The sequence below is a fragment of the Pseudorasbora parva genome, chromosome 9, assembly GCF_024679245.1.
Source record: "Pseudorasbora parva isolate DD20220531a chromosome 9, ASM2467924v1, whole genome shotgun sequence".
NCBI classification, from domain to species: Eukaryota; Metazoa; Chordata; class Actinopteri; order Cypriniformes; family Gobionidae; genus Pseudorasbora; species Pseudorasbora parva.
This window is the reverse complement of record NC_090180.1, coordinates 9,417,220-9,434,749: the sequence shown is the minus strand read 5'-3', so window position 1 is coordinate 9,434,749 and position 17,530 is coordinate 9,417,220. Positions and strand designations below refer to the sequence as shown.

General features: G+C 37.8%; 1 protein-coding gene across 4 annotated transcripts in view; it reads left to right on the top strand.

Moving 5' to 3' along the window:
- Positions 1-17,530, top strand: part of pde4ca (phosphodiesterase 4C, cAMP-specific a) — a 48,179-nt gene that overhangs the window by 24,201 nt on the left and 6,448 nt on the right. For 3 of the 4 annotated variants that reach the window (XM_067453759.1, XM_067453760.1, XM_067453762.1), the window contains 6 exons: positions 11,427-11,618; positions 13,329-13,365; positions 14,299-14,372; positions 14,459-14,508; positions 14,616-14,728; positions 17,048-17,141. In XM_067453759.1, coding sequence (XP_067309860.1) covers positions 11,427-11,618; positions 13,329-13,365; positions 14,299-14,372; positions 14,459-14,508; positions 14,616-14,728; positions 17,048-17,141 — 560 coding nt within the window. Of the gene's footprint in view, positions 1-11,426; positions 11,619-13,328; positions 13,366-14,298; positions 14,373-14,458; positions 14,509-14,615; positions 14,729-15,752; positions 16,335-17,047; positions 17,142-17,530 lie in introns of those variants that run through there. The other variant, XM_067453761.1, reaches the window with a different exon arrangement.

Below are 17,530 nucleotides of genomic sequence, written 5' to 3'. Positions count from 1 at the left end.
ATTACTTTCACCCCCAAGAGATACAGCTATTTTCAGTTTAAGTCAACCTATTACAAAACAACGCTAGTGTTGTCTAAAACGCATGGGGTCATATAGGCCTAGCTCTTTTCACAGTATTACCTGTAGCGGTCTCTGAATCCGACTGGTATCGTGTGATTTTAGTGTATCTCTAAGGCTATATCAGATCTCTTTTCTCCATAGTATGACAATTTTTTTGATTAACTTTCCCATCACTAGATTACTTTTATAATGTATGTTTTGCTCTGGGCATTTTGCTCTGCTGTTCTGTTGTTTACTTATGGTCACAAAATGATCCTAGGATAACAGACCCATCCGTGCCCTCTGAGAGACCCTCTGCTGTGTTCACAGAAGTGCTCTGTCACAGACCCTGCATGGAAAATCTGATGCACTTCGTTAACTCTGTTTGTAGTGATGGTCTGGCATGATGCATGAGCCGGCATGTATTTTCCTCTACATTTTTTAAAGGATTATAATTCATATAAATATCCCTCTTCTTATTATGTATTTTTATTGCTAAAAGTAAAATGCTAATTTGTAAAATTACAAAATGTTGTTAAAAGGCACACGAGTGTCATTTTAATAGTTTTAATTTTATTTTTATGCATGATCGTACACACTGCAAACAGTGTGCTTCATTTTTAAAGAAATTAATACTTTTATTCAGCAAAGAATATTTTTTTTAAATAAATGCTGTTCTTTTGAACTTTCTATTCATCAAATAATCTGGAAAAAAAAATGTTGATTTTAACATCTTGAATGTCAAAGGCCATATTAGAATGATTTCCGAAGGATCATATGACACTGAGCAAATGGAGAAATGACTGCTAAAAATTCAGCATTGCCATCACAGGAATAAATTACATTTCATAATATATATAACAAACAACAGACAACGGTTGTTTTAAAGTGTAATATTTCAAAATATTACTGTTTAAATTGTATTTTTATATAGTCTTCATGAGGATACGAAACTTATTGAAACTTATTAAAATGTATTAAAACAATACAGTTAAAAGTATTCATTTATTATTTTATGCCAAACTAAATGTAGAAAAATATAGTTTTCATATGTTTACAGTGCACAGACAGATAATTTTATTGCATTGACAGGTAATTAACATGGCTGAATGTGTCCACATTAGGTGTATTTCCACTAACTATAACAAGTGACGTTTTTTGTGATCGGAAGCAGTCTTTTCTGTAATATGAACGTATTTTAAAGTCACCGGCAGTTTGCTTTTGTGCAGGAAAATGTATGTGGAAATATCTGTGTAATGCGCCTTCAAATGTCTATGACTTAATTTTGGCTAACCCCCACTCATGTTTTAAAATGTCAGTCTAAATCAGAGACAAACCAAGCTTATTTTTAATCTTGACCATAAATGTTCAGTGGAAAGCTGAGATCACAGCACTACCTCTCTCTCTCTCTCTCTCTCTCTCTCTCTCTCTCTCTCTCTCTCTCTCTCTCTCTCTCTCTCTCTCTCTCTCTCTCTCTCTCTCTCTCTCTCTCTCTCTCTCTCTCTCTCTCTCACTCTCACTCACTCTCACTCACTCTGTGCACCCTATTGTGCCTCAGAAATCTTTATACAATCTCTGCTGCTCTTACCGGTATGGATGTGCTCCACATTTTATGTGCACAATTAGGAAAAGGCAGCATGCACAGAAACGGTGATTAAACAATCGAGGACACATCCTTTGCCCGCAGTGTCTACGCACGAGTATGTGACCTGCTGGATGACCCTGTAATTAACCACCTCATCAGATCGGTAACGTCTCCCGTTGTTCGTGAAGCACCAAGAAGGGTCTTTTTGGAGCTCAAATGCATGTTCACTTGTGGATAACTGAGCGTTTATTCTAGCTACAGCACTCTCATATTCAACTTTTGGTGTTGTGCAACCATTTTATTTGTAAAGCTACAGCTGTCTTCCAAATCTCCTGTGGTATGTTCATGTATGTCCGGGCCCCTGGGTGTTCATTGACGTCATGTGATGTTGTGGCTCTCTTAAATGCCATTTTTTCGTGTTGATTAGAAACAATGGAGAGAGGAACAGGATGAACAGCCTTCTGGCGGCGTCCCAGTGGACTGGTTATTCAACTATGAGACTAAATGACTACAAAAGATTCATATGAACTTGTGGCTCTGCCTCTGTTCTTCTTGTCTTTACATAAAATGCTGCATTAAATCATATAAACAAAAATGCCTTAATATGGGGCTGGCTTTCTTGCTTTTCGTAAGATGTTTTGACTGTAGATTAATGATTGTGCTGCAATTAGGCTAGTGTAGGCTAGGACCCGGGTGGGACACGCAGGCTGGGCTGGTAATGTGTCCCGGATTAGGACTGACGTAGCACCAGTGTCTCGTGACGCATACTGGGTGTCAAGTGTTTAGATACTGACAGTCAACATGCACCATGTCATACGACTGTAGAGGATTTAGTTACAGCTCTTTTACTTCTCACACTGGAGGTGCTCTTTAAACATCTGAAAGATTCTGCTCGAAGCCTTTGTAGCGAGGTGGCCTCCACTTCAACCTCGATTTCAACCTCTTCCTGAAGGCAATGACAAGCTGAGTTAAAGCCAGTGGTGTAAGATGATACTGTGTCAGACTTGTATTCAAGCCAAAAACATGCTTGAGTAAAAATGTAACTGTTCCCACATTTAATTGGACTAATTATTTTAAAGTCAATAGTAAAAAATGTTTTCTTAGCTTTAATTATCAATGCTTTATGCTCTTGTCAAACTCGCTCAAATCCTTACACATGCCCATTTTTCCTGCTTCTAACACATCAACTTTGATGACAAAATGCTTACTTGCTGCATAATTATCAGGTGCTGTGATGGAGATAATCAGTGTTCATTCATTTCACCTGGTCATAATGTTATGCCTGATTGGTGTACATCATATACATAATTAAACCACTATATAGCTAAGTGTTAAGATTTTTTATATAAACAGAAAAATATACAGAGAAAACCTGGCTTCTCTTGAGACTCCGTCCACTGCTTGAAAGAATAATTAGTTAATGATATGCTAAAGGCACCGCCTGCACAGTGATGTGATTGGTTACAAGGTCATTTGTGCCGTCAGAAACCAAATTTCAAATGACACTGCAGTTTTAAGGAGAAAATGCTCAGCAACAATACAATGATTTAAGCATTTGCACATGGTTTGTCTTAAAGGGTTAGTTCACCCAAAAAGGAAAATTCTGTCAATATTGTTGTTCGTGCTCATGTCGTTCGACACCTGTAAGACCTCCGTTCATCTTTGGAACACAAATGAAGATATTTTTGTTGAAATCCGATGGCTCAGACAGGCCTCCATTGACACCAATGTCATTTCCTCTCTCAAGACACATAAAAGGGACTAAAGATGTCGTTAAAAGTCCATCTCACCTCAGTGGCTCTACAATAATTTTATTAAATGTAATTTTTTGTGCAAAAAACTAAACTAATAAACGACTTTGATTTCAACAGGCTGGGGGTTTGACACGCGATCTGAATCATGAATCAAAGCGCTGATTCATAACGGTTCGATGCTTTGTTTAGAAATCGGCCCATCAATATATAAGTTATTTCGTTTTTTTGCGCACAAAACCTATTCTGTTCGCTTCATAAAATTATTGTAGAAGCACTGTAGTGAGATGGGCTTTGTAACGACGTCTTTAGTGCCTTTTTTGGGTCTTGAGAGAGGAAATGACATTGGTGTCAATGAAAGCCTTTCTGAGCCATCGGATTTTAAAAAAAAAATCTTTATTTGTGTTCCGAAGATGAACGGAGGTCTTACGGGTGTCGAACGATATATGAGGGTAAGTTATTATTTGGGGTGAACTAACCCTTTAAAGCATTAAAATCACCACATAAACAACATTAAACACCTGATTTTCACCACTGGGGGTCATTTAAGACAAAGGGTGACTACAACCAATTTAACCTAATACTATTATTATTATCATTGAGTTGCTTATATTCATGTTGTGCCTTAAAGTGATAGTTCAAAAATTAATATTAAAATTAGCCCATGATTTACTCACCCTCAAGTCATCCTAAGTGCATATGATTCTTCTTTCAGACGAATACAATCAGATGCATTTTTTATGGACTTCAAAACAGAGCAACAGTCCCTGCCATTAAAGCTTGGATTAGCCAGGATTTTTTTAGGACTTCTTATTATTCTTATTTTTAATATAACTCTTAAAACTTGTATTCGTCTGAAAGAAGAATGTCATATAAACCTAGGATGACTTGAGGGCTATCATCAGCGGCTAATTTTCATTTTTGGGTGAACTAATCCTTTAAGGCTCATGTACTCTGTACTGTTATCATGTCTTGACTGAAAAGGCCAACTTCATTCATGCCTGTTCTATCATGAGCCACAGGAGGCATCCTATTCCCAGGAAAACAGCCCATTATTTTCCACAGCACTGCAAGCACAAAGACAAGGACCAATTTATCTAACCCGTCTGGACTTATTGGTGGGAAATATGATGCGGGCAATTGTCATAACAGTGCATGTGAATACAGTTAAAGGAATAGTACTAATAAAAAAGTAACTGTATAATTTACAGTTTATAATATAATTTAACTGTATAATTTTAGTATATGTAAAACTGTGATACTAATCGTATATCTTATGCACTTCAATTTAGATGCATGTAAATTTAAAGGCGTCATGAACTGGCTTTTTTTTTTTTTTTTTTGAAACGGGGACAGCGTACAATAAACATAAACCTCAAAGGGAGAGATGCATACCGGGTTTTAGCTCAAGAGCTAATTTTCACCCATAGTCCCTGGGCAGGCTGATGTTAAGCTATAAAATATAAACATTCATGAGTAATAAGATTTACACTTGCCAAAAAAATAAAAATAAAAATTGTACAAAAGTTCATTTTCACACATTTCATATACTTAGACCTTAGAACACACACTTACACACAAGCTTTGTTTCTTTTTTGATACTGTTGTCTGAGGTTAACTAATGACGTTTGTGTGGTTTTTACATTCAAAAACATCATAACTAATAAGTAACAGGCTATTTTCTACACTGGTTTTGAGGCTGTCTTTTGTCGCTGGGTTTTGATGGGCGTGACACACTGGAGACTTGGAAGTAAACGCCCACAGCTAGGATTGGATAAGATTTGCATATTTAATGAGCTTCAGCTCCGGCGCTGTCATATCTATGCCCCTGTCAGTTCAGTTCACGAGGGAGAGATTATTTAGAAAGCGGAGCAAAACTGCAAAGATTCTCTCGATCACAGGGCTTATAAACGTCTTTATCAAATAAACACAAAGATTTATTTCTCTTCCACTCGCAAATGATTGGAATATTATTTCTGTATTACATGACCCGCACAAGGGACCCACACACACACACACACACACACACAACACACACACATGTTGGTCTATGTGGTTTACAGGAACTCTCCACAGGCGTAATGGTTTTTATACTGTACAAACCGTATTTTCTATCCCCTTACACTGCCCCTACCCCTAAACCTACCCATCACAGGAAACATTCTGCATTTTTACTTTCTCAAAAAAACATCATTTAGTATGTTTTTAAGGACATTTGAATTATGAGGACATTTGATATGTCCTCATAAACCACACTTATTGTGTAATACCAGTGTAATACCCATGTAGTTATACAAATTTGTGTCCTCATAAACCACATAAACAGGCTCACACACACACACACACACACACACACACACACGTACGTCCAGGACTACTATTAGGCCTACATATACAAAAGGCGTTTTACTCACATAAGTGTGTTGCACTATTCCTGTCGGATCCTATGTAGAAAGCATAGCAGTGTGTCTGCAAATCCAGCACTTGAGATTCCGCGGTGAAATTAAGAAAACACAAGTCTTCCCCACGTGAGCTGGAATTTTAAAAATAAATGAAGTATCACACATTCCTAATATTATGATCCAAGGAAGCTTATGCAGCGACTGTGTTTTTCCACAATATCTTGCTATATTCTTCCACCCATTTATTGCTGCTGGCTAGTGATCGACCGAACAGCTCCATGAGTCAGTGGGCGGGGCTACTGAATTACACATGCTGTAGAGGCGGTGTTTCATCGTGCAATGACTTAAGGATGAAGCACAATATCGTTTTCTGGGCCTAGTGTCTATAAAAGCTTTTCTTTGACTAACAAGGAAGTTTTTAGCTCTGAAACTTACAGGATATTCTTATATTACCATGACCTTTTATATATCAAAAGCTCAAGGGAAAGTTTATTTCTCAATTCATCAACCCCTTTAAATTTACATGTAGCTATTGAAAGCTAACACTAGGCAAAATGAGGATCAGTATTTCCTTTCATTTTCAGGGGGATATTTCTCATATTCACCTGTGAGATAAATACAGATTTTCCATCAGTATGTTTACATTTTTATTTCCATTTCCAATCTTATGTGCATAATTACAGTCATTTTCAGTGCATTATGCATTGCATTAATAATAATAATCAGAAAAATCAAACATTTGAATTTTAGTGGTATCTTACATGCACATTGCACTGATGTAGTTTCCACATGCAGTATAAAAACAGCATTAAAAACGCAGCTTCACTGAATGATGAAATTCCCACATTCCCTTTGACGGAGGATGTCTTAAAATGGCAACATGGAAATGTGTGGGTGGATAGATGTTTGGGCCAGAAATAGCACAGTAGAAATCTCCATAAATATTCATGAATGGGGGGAAGAATCTGAGGCTACCTGCAGCTCTAAATATAGCGCTTCTGCTTGGATCCCTCGCACAGGGACGGGCTATTTATAGCAGCAGTCCTGCAGAAGTGTTTCGCTCTGAGTGTGCACAGGGACCCATAGGAGAAACAGCAGTAAAGATGAGGGACGGAAGCAGGAACGAAGTGGAAGCGACAGCCTCTGCCCCAAGCACAGGTATTTTTAGAGCTGGATGCGGTGTCCCCTCACGCCAGAACTTACAGTAGAGTGACTTAAAGAGATGCGCTAATGTGTATGTGTGTTTTGGTCCATTCAGAGTGCTGCTGCTCTCTCTCTCTCTCTCTTCCTCTATCTCTCTCCCTCTTTCTATATGTCTCTCGCTCCTGCAAATGAATAGGGTGTACTGGGTTGATTATGTAATACAGTGTTAGAGACATCCGTCTTGTCCTCATGCAACATCTGTGGAAGATGTGAATGAGGACATGCAGATTGAACTTAATTCAGCTGGACGAGTACTACACCTTATAAATTCATGTGTTTTGCTGGGTGACTTGCATGTTTTTAAACTGCAGTCATGGGAAAAATTCAGGGGGAAAATATGTCTAAAAATGTATCAATTTAGAGAAATGATTATTAAAATATCACAATTGCCAAATTTTCTATTTGGAGGTCTTTGAAAACCCCCTGTTGTAGATGACAATGTAAATGTTACAAAACATTCCAGTACTTTCAGAAATATTTAATACACTCACATGTTAAGGATGTGCAGATAAATGATCAATAAAGCATACAAATTGCACATTAATATCTTGCATTTGGTCATAATTGAACTTAATCAACATAAACTGCAGCTTTATGTGTTGGAACTAGAACAAACGGGACTATAAATAGATCTGAAAAGTTAGTTTTTTTTGTATTATTATTATTATTATTGCTTTTTTAAAATTAATTTAAGCACTGCTTTTCCTTTTCTCCCAAATATAGAAAAAAGGCCATTAGTCAATATTGTTTCTCTCCTTTACACTAACCTAATAATACACTGTAGATAAATACCTTCATTAGCGATGGATCATTAGGAAACAGATGCATCAGAGGCAGGACTGTTGATTAATGAAAATACCATATATGGTTTGTGTCAATTTTGTGCTAGTTTGATTGGGAATTGGCTTTACCTGAAGAGGTTATTTTTAGGCCACCACATGCTTCCACGTCAATGAGCCAAGGCTATTTTTAACTTTGCATTCCTGCATCACATTGACCTTGAAAAACGCAGCCCATTCAGAGCTTTGCTGCCTCTGTGTCTCAGGAGGTCTTACCCACTCCACAAAACCTGATTCTGTCACTGCACTCAGACTGGCTTAGAGGAGGAAGAAATCTCAAATGCATTTCTCTCATTCACATTCACCACAACAGACGTACTATATCTGTCTGTGGAACGAGGTCGAATCCTGTAGCCGTTTTGACATTCTGCCAGTGTTTCTGTTTATAGCAGTGTATAAAAAACATGGAATTTAATAATAGAACCTTTTAGGATTCCTTTTGTAATGTTTTTGAAAATCTGCACTATTTCTGGGTCACTGCTCAAATGTATATTTATGGCATTGATCATGTGATTCTTTACACAAATGGTCAGATGTTTTTGCTTCTATTGAAGCACAAGATTCTCTTTGTATCGTCTCAAATCATGCTGGGTGTACAATACATTGGCACCATATTAGTTACTACTGGTAAACGGAAGTTTTAGCGATTGGTCTTTTTTTCCCTATAGGGATGTATATCCAAGTGAAACGACTTCTGAAATGAGGAAAAAAATGTAGGGCGGGGCTTGATTTCATCCTTTAATTAGATCAGTGGAAGATGGTGTTGTTACTAACAGCTTTATATTTTTGCATTGCAAAAATGAATGTATTTAGTTATAAGCATTTTTTATTATATTATTATTGTCCAACAAAATAGATAAGCAAATTTGTGCAAGATACTTTCATCACTTTTATATATATTATAAAAAGGTATTTTTATACAAAAACATAAAGTTAATTAATAAATATTATACATTTTATTATAAAATATATATTTTATGCTTTAACAAGAAATTACAATGGAGGCAGAATCGAGACATAGCCCCGCACTCGCCCCATAGCACATGGCAGGAACCTATCGACCATTTATCAGTTATTGGCAATAACCATTGGCCTTTATCTGTCCCGCTTTATATTAATTGGCTTTTTAATTGGATATATATAAAGTGTGTGTGTGTGTATACAGGTCCTTCTCAAAAAATTAGCATATGTGATAAAAGCTCATTATTTTCCATAATGTAATGATAAAAATTAAACTTTCATATATTTTAGATTAATTTCACACCAACTAAAATATTTCAGGTCTTTTATTGTTTTAATACTGATGATTTTGGCATACAGCTCATGAAAAACATTCTCAAAAAATTAGCATATCATGAAAAGGTTTTCAAAACGAGCTATTAACCTAATCATCTGAATCAACTAATTAACTCTAAACACCTGAAAAAGATTCCTGAGGCTTTTAGAAACTCCCAGCCTGGTTCATTACTCAAAACCGCAATCATGGGTAAGACTGCCGACCCTGTCCAGAAGGCCATCATTGACACCCTCAAGCGAGAGGGTAAGACACAGAAAGAAATTTCTGAATGAATAGGCTGTTCCCAGAGTGCTGTATCAAGGCACCTCAGTGGGAAGGAAAAAGTGTGGCAAAAAACGCTGCACAACGAGAAGAGATGACCGGACCCTGAGGAAGATTGTGGAGAAGGACCGATTCCAGACCTTGGGGGACCTGCGGAAGCAGTGGACTGAGTCTGGAGTAGAAACATCCAGAGCCACCGTGCACAGGCGTGTGCAGGAAATGGGCTACAGGTGCCGCGTTCCCCAGATCACGCCACTTTGGGCTACAGAGAAGCAGCACTGGACTGTTGCTCAGTGGTCCAAAGTACTTTTTTCGGATGAAAGCAAATTTTGCATGTCATTCGGAAATCAAGGTGCCAGAGTCCGGAAGAAGACTGGGGAGAAGGAAATGCTAAAATGCCTGAAGTCCAGTGTCAAGTACCCACAGTCAGTGATGGTCTGTGGTGTCATGTCAGCTGCTGGTGTTGGTCCACTGTGTTTTATCAAGGGCAGGCTAAACGCAGCTAGCTATCAGGAGATTTTGGAGCACTTCATGCTTCCATCTGCTGAAAAGCTTTATGGAGATGAAGATTTCGTTTTTCAGCACGACCTGGCACCTGCTCACAGTGCCAAAACCACTGGTAAATGGTTTACTGACCATGGTATTACTGTGCTCAATTGGCCTACCAACTCTCCTGACCTGAACCCCATAGAGAATCTGTGGGATATACACTCTGGATGAGCTTAAGGCCGCTATCGAAGCATCCTGGGCCTCCATAACACCTCAGCAGTGCCACAGGCTGATCGCCTCCATGCCACGCCGCATTAAAGCAGTCATTTCTGCAAAAGGATTCCCGACCAAGTATTGAGTGCATAACTGAACATAATTATTTGAAGGTTGACTTTTCTTGTATTGGTCGGATGAAATATGCTAATTTTTTGAGATTTTGGGTTTTCATGAGCTGTATGCCAAAATCATCAGTATTAAAACAATAAAAGACCTGAAATATTTCAGTTGGTGTGCAATGAATCTAAAATATATGAAAGTTTAACTTTTATCATTACATTATGGAAAATAATGAACTTTATCACATGCTAATTTTTTGAGAAGGACCTGTATGTATGTATGTATGTATATTTATATTTTTTTATTTTTTTTATTTAAATTATTTTTATTTTTTTACTACTATGTTCTAAGATTTAAATTAATAATTTGATACAATGTGCTTATTGTATACATACATGTTTTACATTGTACTTGTTACAGTGCAATACAGCTGCAATTTATTTCTGGAATTACATTTATAATTACACTGTTGACCCTTCCCTTACCCCTTAACCCACCCTTAAACAACCCATACCACCAAAGCTGTCCATAACCTTACCCGTATCCCACCGCAATAGCAGAAAAAGTGTTTCACAATACAGTTTGAAGACAAGTACAATATACTTGTTTTTTGATGTAAGTATATATTAATAAAAAACACTTAACGGTAATATAAAGTTTAATATTTTAACTTATTGATATAAGCCAAAATGTCAATATTGGTGTACCCCTATTAAATAACATGATTGGCAGGTTTTACACAAACTTGTGAAATTCATGCAGTTTGCCGATATGTTATAATTATATAAAATATAAAACTGTATTCACTAGTGATCTCAGATTTTTGTACCCCCATCTCTTTTTCTTCAGTGATGTGTCAGAGCTGCTGGCTCGGTATTAGTGAGGCATTGAAAAGTATTCTTGTGTTTGAAGTCATGGAGATCACAGAGACTGTGATATACTTTATGACAGGCTCTGTCGTATTAATCCGCAAGGCTAGTGCTTACATCTGGATTGACGCTTGAAGAGAGTGTCTCACTTCACATTTGTCTGTATCCATTTTTATCAAGGTCTCAGTGACCTTCTGTACTAGTTTAGGTCCCTGGCACAGGGTGTGTGTTGAAGCATATGGTGACATTAGGTACAATTTGTCTGAAAAGAGTGTAAAAAAATGCCAAATGTAAAAGCTAATACTGCATCCTAGGTAAATAGTTTTCACCTTTCTTTCTGTTTCTCTTTCCTCAGTTTTGATGTTGAGAATGGGCTGTCGGTGGGCCGCAGTCCTCTGGAGTCCCAGGCCAGTCCAGGCTCCGGCCTTGTGCTGCAGGCCAATTTCCCTCACAGTCAGCGGCGGGAGTCCTTCCTGTATCGCTCTGATTCGGACTTTGACCTTTCACCCAAGGGCATGTCCCGAAACTCATCCACGGCCAGTGAGCTGTGAGTATCACATGTCTCATTCATGATCCCCTAATATACTGTAGCTCAAAAAATGTCAGCACCCCCATGATGCATCAAGAAATCTCATAATAACCTTGTTTTTAATTTATACTACCATTTAAAAGTTTTGTTGTAAGATTTTTTTTTTTTACAGAAATTATTATTTTAAACTAATCAAAGGTGACAGTACTTCAAATAAATAGAACTGTTTTTGGACTGTTAATAATTTATTAATGAACATCAAGACATATTACAATGATTTCTAAAGGATCATGTGACACTGAAGACTGGAGGAATGATGCTGCAAATTCACTTTTAAAATTACATTTTAAAATATATTAAAACAGAAAACATTTACTTGAAATGTACCAATATTTCAGAATATTACTGTTCTTACTGTATTTCTGATCAAATAATTGCTGCCTTGGTGAGCACAAGAGCACAAAAGAAAATCTTACCGACTACAAACTTTTGACGATCTCAGTTTTCATCTGCATGTTGTTTGATTCACTGCAAGCATCACGTGTTACAAGCTGCATGAGTGTGTACTTCAGCTACAGTGTTTGGTGGCTGGAAGAGTTCTGTTAATTAGGACTGTAAACGTTGCCTCATAACAGATGTGGCTTACTCCAGCTGGTTGATTATGTCTGAAACACAGTTCTCCCAAGACGCACCATTTTAATAGTGTATTACATCAAATCATATTGCTCGGTCATTTTGGAAAATCCAAGGCCCTGGTTAAAAACTCCTCATTATTACCACTTCCAGCTGTTCTTTCCATCTGAGCACGCTTGCATGTCAGCTCTGGTTTGTAGGGATTTCACAAAGTCGGAAAATGGGCGCCACATTCTTGTTTTTTTCTGCAGTTTATTTTTCCACTCCGCGTCAAAGCTAGTCGCCCAAATCGAAACACCTTAAGGCTGGTTCACACTGCCCCAACAGAACACAAACAGGGTGAACACAACCACCTCCAACTGCTGGGACGATGTGAACGAGTGTGCTTAATTAATCGCAGGTCACCAACTCTTGTTGTCTTTTCAAAGGGAAGAGAGTTTGAAGCACTGGGAAGTCAACTGGCTTAATCGGTGAGAAGAGAAAAACATTGACTTGAAAGAGCTGTCCCGCATTTCTCCATTACAGGATCCAGACCGGTTCTCTCCCCTAGTGTCTAAGACCAGTCTAACCTCAGAGCTTCCCCTCTGTCCTCTACCATCACGAGCAATCGGCATGCCACCAAAGAGGCTTTGGAATATATGAATAAAGGCGAAATTCCTAGTCTGTTCCCTAGTTTGGCTTCGCTCCTGCTGCTCCTCAAATACACATGCATGACACACCCTGTCCGACCACGCTGAACCCATCTATGTTCTTATTACGTATTTCCATAAGCTTTTAATGTAGGATTTCTAATATCCCACTGGAGAGTCTGAGGTGCCTTCCTTATGCTGAGCTGTTTTCTTTATTTCCATTCAAACTGCATGTTAATAAAAAGCCTATTACCGTCCTCTTGCTCTTTTGAATGATGGTGTGCTGTAACCTGAAGCCAACCACATCCTTAATTCTCCACAGTTAAACTCTTTGTCATTCTTTTTCACTGATCCTAATGTAATTTTATGTGCCTCCTTTTATTATTGGGAGATTAAAGAGCTGTCTTTTCCAGTATGTAATTTTTGAGTTTGATTTGTGATTTGTTAATGTATTTTTCTCTTGCAGACATGGAGAAGACATGATAGTTACACCATTTGCACAGGTTAGTAGTAGACTGGGTCATGAAAATGAAAAGCTTGCATAGTCTGACATTAATAGGCAATTAGAGACTTTGCGTCATGTGGTTTCCGATGACCACTCTTTTAAGGAACATGGCAGTTTGACTCTACACCCCCTATATTTTAAAGAGAGATCAATCTTCTAATATTCAGTAGTGACTTTTTTTGTGTAAGTGGAGTGTGCCGCCTTTGGCATTGGCGGGAACAGCCCTTCCGCTCTTATGCAGCTTGCTTTACGTGGGATTTGCGTCACCACTGTACTCAGTTTACAAAACAGGCAAGGAATCCAATACCACATTTGTCGATATGGATGCTGACAGATGAGAAATCTGCATGGCTTTGGAAATCAGATACCCTTCATGTCCTTTTGAAACTCCAAAAGAGCTGCAGAATTTAGGACAAACTTATGCGTTTTAAGCAAATTACTTCAAATGTATTTACTAGATCACCTTTATGTGACATTTATTCTGTCTTGCTCATTCGAAAAATCTGTGTTAACCTTGCTTTAAAGTAATAATATTTAAACATTGGTAAAATAAGATTAATTTACTTGTAAAGCAAAACTACACAAGATATTACGACCTCCAAATTACCATTTCTTGTTAAAGCAGAAAATATATATTGTATGATAAAATTTATATTTATTAATAAACTGTATGTTTTTGTATAAATATACCTTTTTATAATGTATATAAAAATTCTGAAAGTATCTTGCACAGATTTGCATATCCATTTTATTGGACAATAATAATAATAATACAATAAAAAATGCTAAAAACCGAATACAATCATTTTTGCAATGCTAAAATATGAACCTGTAAGTAGGTTAAAATAACTATAAAAAGAAAGATATGTACTGAGGATGTTTTTTTTGTTAGTTTTTTTGGCACGGACCTACAATATTGTTCTTCTCATAGGTCCTTGCCAGCTTAAGGACTGTGCGGACCAACTTTGCTGCTTTGACCCATCAGCAAGACCGTGTCCCGAGCAAGTAAGCCCTACAGTTTCAGTAAACCGTGTAATCCCTGTTCAAATGCTTATTAAGTCATCATTAAGTGATCTTATAAATCTCTACAGGAGGTCCACTGGACACTACCCACCATCCATGTGCAAGACAAGCCTACCAGGTTAGACAATAAACCCTTGTAGAAAAGCAAAACAGTACATTTCTTGTTATAACATATGATGATGATCTTGTTTCAGTAGTCATGAATATATGAACTGTATTTTGCAGAGGAGCCGTTTCAGAAGCTGGCAGTGGAGACTCTGGATGAGCTGGACTGGTGTCTCGAACAGCTTGAGACTCTCAAGACACGCCACTCAGTCAGTGAGATGGCATCCACCAAGGTAGATGATTCCTCAAATATCCCCATTGCCTCCCAGGGACACTTGCCTTGAGCACTAATAACAATCTTCCACAGTTCATCAGCACTTGCTGAAAACATGCCTCCTTATTAATTACACATCAGAATTCATGCGTGTTCTGAATCGCTCTCCCCTCCCCGACCCCATCGTGTGCTGAAAAATGTGAATGAGAGTGGAGTCATGGATGAATCTGATCCCCCACCCCCTCTGTCTTCCCCCATTCCTGCTGGGGGTTTCATTGCCTGTGTGACGCATGATTAGCCCACCCACACAGCAGCCACGTGCACGTGGATACATACTTTCACACACATGTTTGTGTGTTTTTACTCTCATTAACGTATCTAATACCCATTCAGCAATCACCCTGCTCTGGCAGAGGCAAAAAAATAAAACAATTTTAATAAATGTAGACTAGAATAAATAAGAGACTATAATAAAATACAGAGAATAATGAACACATTTATAAATATATAAAGAAAGTGTGTGTGTGTGTACATATATATATATATATATATATATATATATATATATATATATATATATATATATATATATATATATATATATATATATATATATATATAATAATTGAGTGTGCACAAAAAAAGATTTTTTTTTATTTTTGGAAGTCTCTTTTGTTCACCAAGGATTTGATCAAAAACTTTAATATTGTGAAATATTATTACAATTTAAAACAACTTTATTTATTCCAGTGATGGCAAAGCTGTATGTTTTAGCGTCATTATTGCAGTCTTCGGTGTCACATGATCCTTCAGAAATCATTCTATCATGCTGATTTCTTGCTCAAGAAACATTTATTTTATTATTGATGCTAAATATTTTTGTGGAAACCTTTTTTGCAACGTTATACATGTCTTTACTGTCACTTAATTGAATACATAAATCATAATGACCCCAAACAATTAAACGTCTAATTTAATATTAAATATAAATAATAACTGCATGATTTGTAAGTATTAATAACACACCAGCAAAAACATGACAGCATGCAAAGCGTGAAGAGGCTCCTAAAGCTTTTCATCTTCAAACCAAGTGCACATGGTGCAGCCCCAGCCCCCTGTATCCACCCCATCCAGCCCCTGCATGTGCTGTGGTGCCAAGAGCCAATCAGATTGCTCCCCCTGACCCAGTCTCTGTTGCAAAACTCATCTGATTGGCTGGCGAGTGGCAGCGAGTAGGGAGCTACCTGCTGGAGGGAGAGAGGGGGCTGCTGGGAGGAGCCTGATCTCTATGTTTACACATGAATCAGGCAGAGTAGGAGAGCAGAGCATGCAGCAGCGATGCAAACTTGCTCCAGTCAGCGGCACATGCTCTCAGCCGGCCACAGGTGCAGCCCATGGCAGCTGGAGCTCCCAGTGCTGGGCTGAGCTCTGTACTGCCGCCACATGAGTTGTGGACCATTAGACTGCTGTGGAACCGGGGAGCTCAGGCAATCTGGACCGGAGCACAGAACGTGTCTGTAGCATGTGCACCGGTCAGAGGGAGCTTCTGTTGTGTTCAAGCTTCATTTTGTGCTGAAATGCCAGACGTCACTTACTTGCTCTCTTTGTCGTGGATGTATGTTCAGGTAAGGCTTGCGTTTTGATTCTGCATGTTTTGCTTTGCACTTTCATTTGGCAGCATCATGCTGGGAGGAAGCTCTTGCATTGTTTCTATCTGAAGTTGGGAGGGATGCTCTTGTTGACACTCTATAAATCACAGATGGTGCAGAGTGTTGGTGTGAGGATATGTGTGTGTGTGTGTGTGTGTGTGTGTGTGTGTGTGTGTGTGTGTGTGTGTGTGTGTGTGTGTGTGTGTGTGTGTGTGTGTGTGTGTGTGTGTGTGTGTGTGTGTGTGTGTGTGTGTGTGTGTGTGTGTGTGTCCTACAGTACTACTGTACGTTTTGCTGCCTCAGTCGGAAGCGTTTCATTCTGAAACCTTTTGTATGATTACATAATAGCACTACACAGATGAAAGACACTCCCCCTGCTTGGTCCAGCCCCTTCTCTTGGATGCCTGTAGTTGGCTGTTACCACTCTGAATGCAACTATATTCAGAACTGAGCAAGTCGTATTATGTTTCACCCCTTAACTTTTCTTAATTAAACATGAAGCACGTATTTGTAGAAAAGTGTTGTTGGATGAAAATGTTTTGATCTCAGAAGATTCAATTGGGCATTGTATGGAAATATGAAAAACAATTGAATAGATTTATTCAAATGAAATACAGGTTGGAGATGCTAGTTCTCAAAGTTTTTTTTTTTTGTGTGTGTGTTTTTGTTTTGTGTGTCTTTTTCTACAGTTCAAAAGGATGCTGAATCGAGAGCTAACCCAGTTGTCAGAGACTAGCAAGTCAGGAAACCAGGTCTCAGAGTTCATCTCCAGCACCTTCTTAGGTAAAATCAACTAGTGAAAATCCTTATATTTTAATTTAATTCACAATAATTTAATACAAATGTTTCAGATTATACTATTGGCACAACACAAAAATGTTATGAATTATGAAAGTAAAATATACTTTCATTTATTTATTTTTTGTTGTAATTTTTGTACTTCTATTGGTAGTCTAGTTTTCATTTAAGTTTTTTTGTTTAACCTTTCCATGTAATATTTATATCTTATTTTATTTCAGCTTTATTACAATTACCAAAGACATTTTTTAGTTAGTTTTAGTTAAAAGTAACAACACTGCTTTAAAGACAACATTCGCTCAAGCTTGGATGGACTCCTCAAATCCATGTTATCCAGCATGATTTAAGAATGTCAAGAATAAGAATTTGAGCGT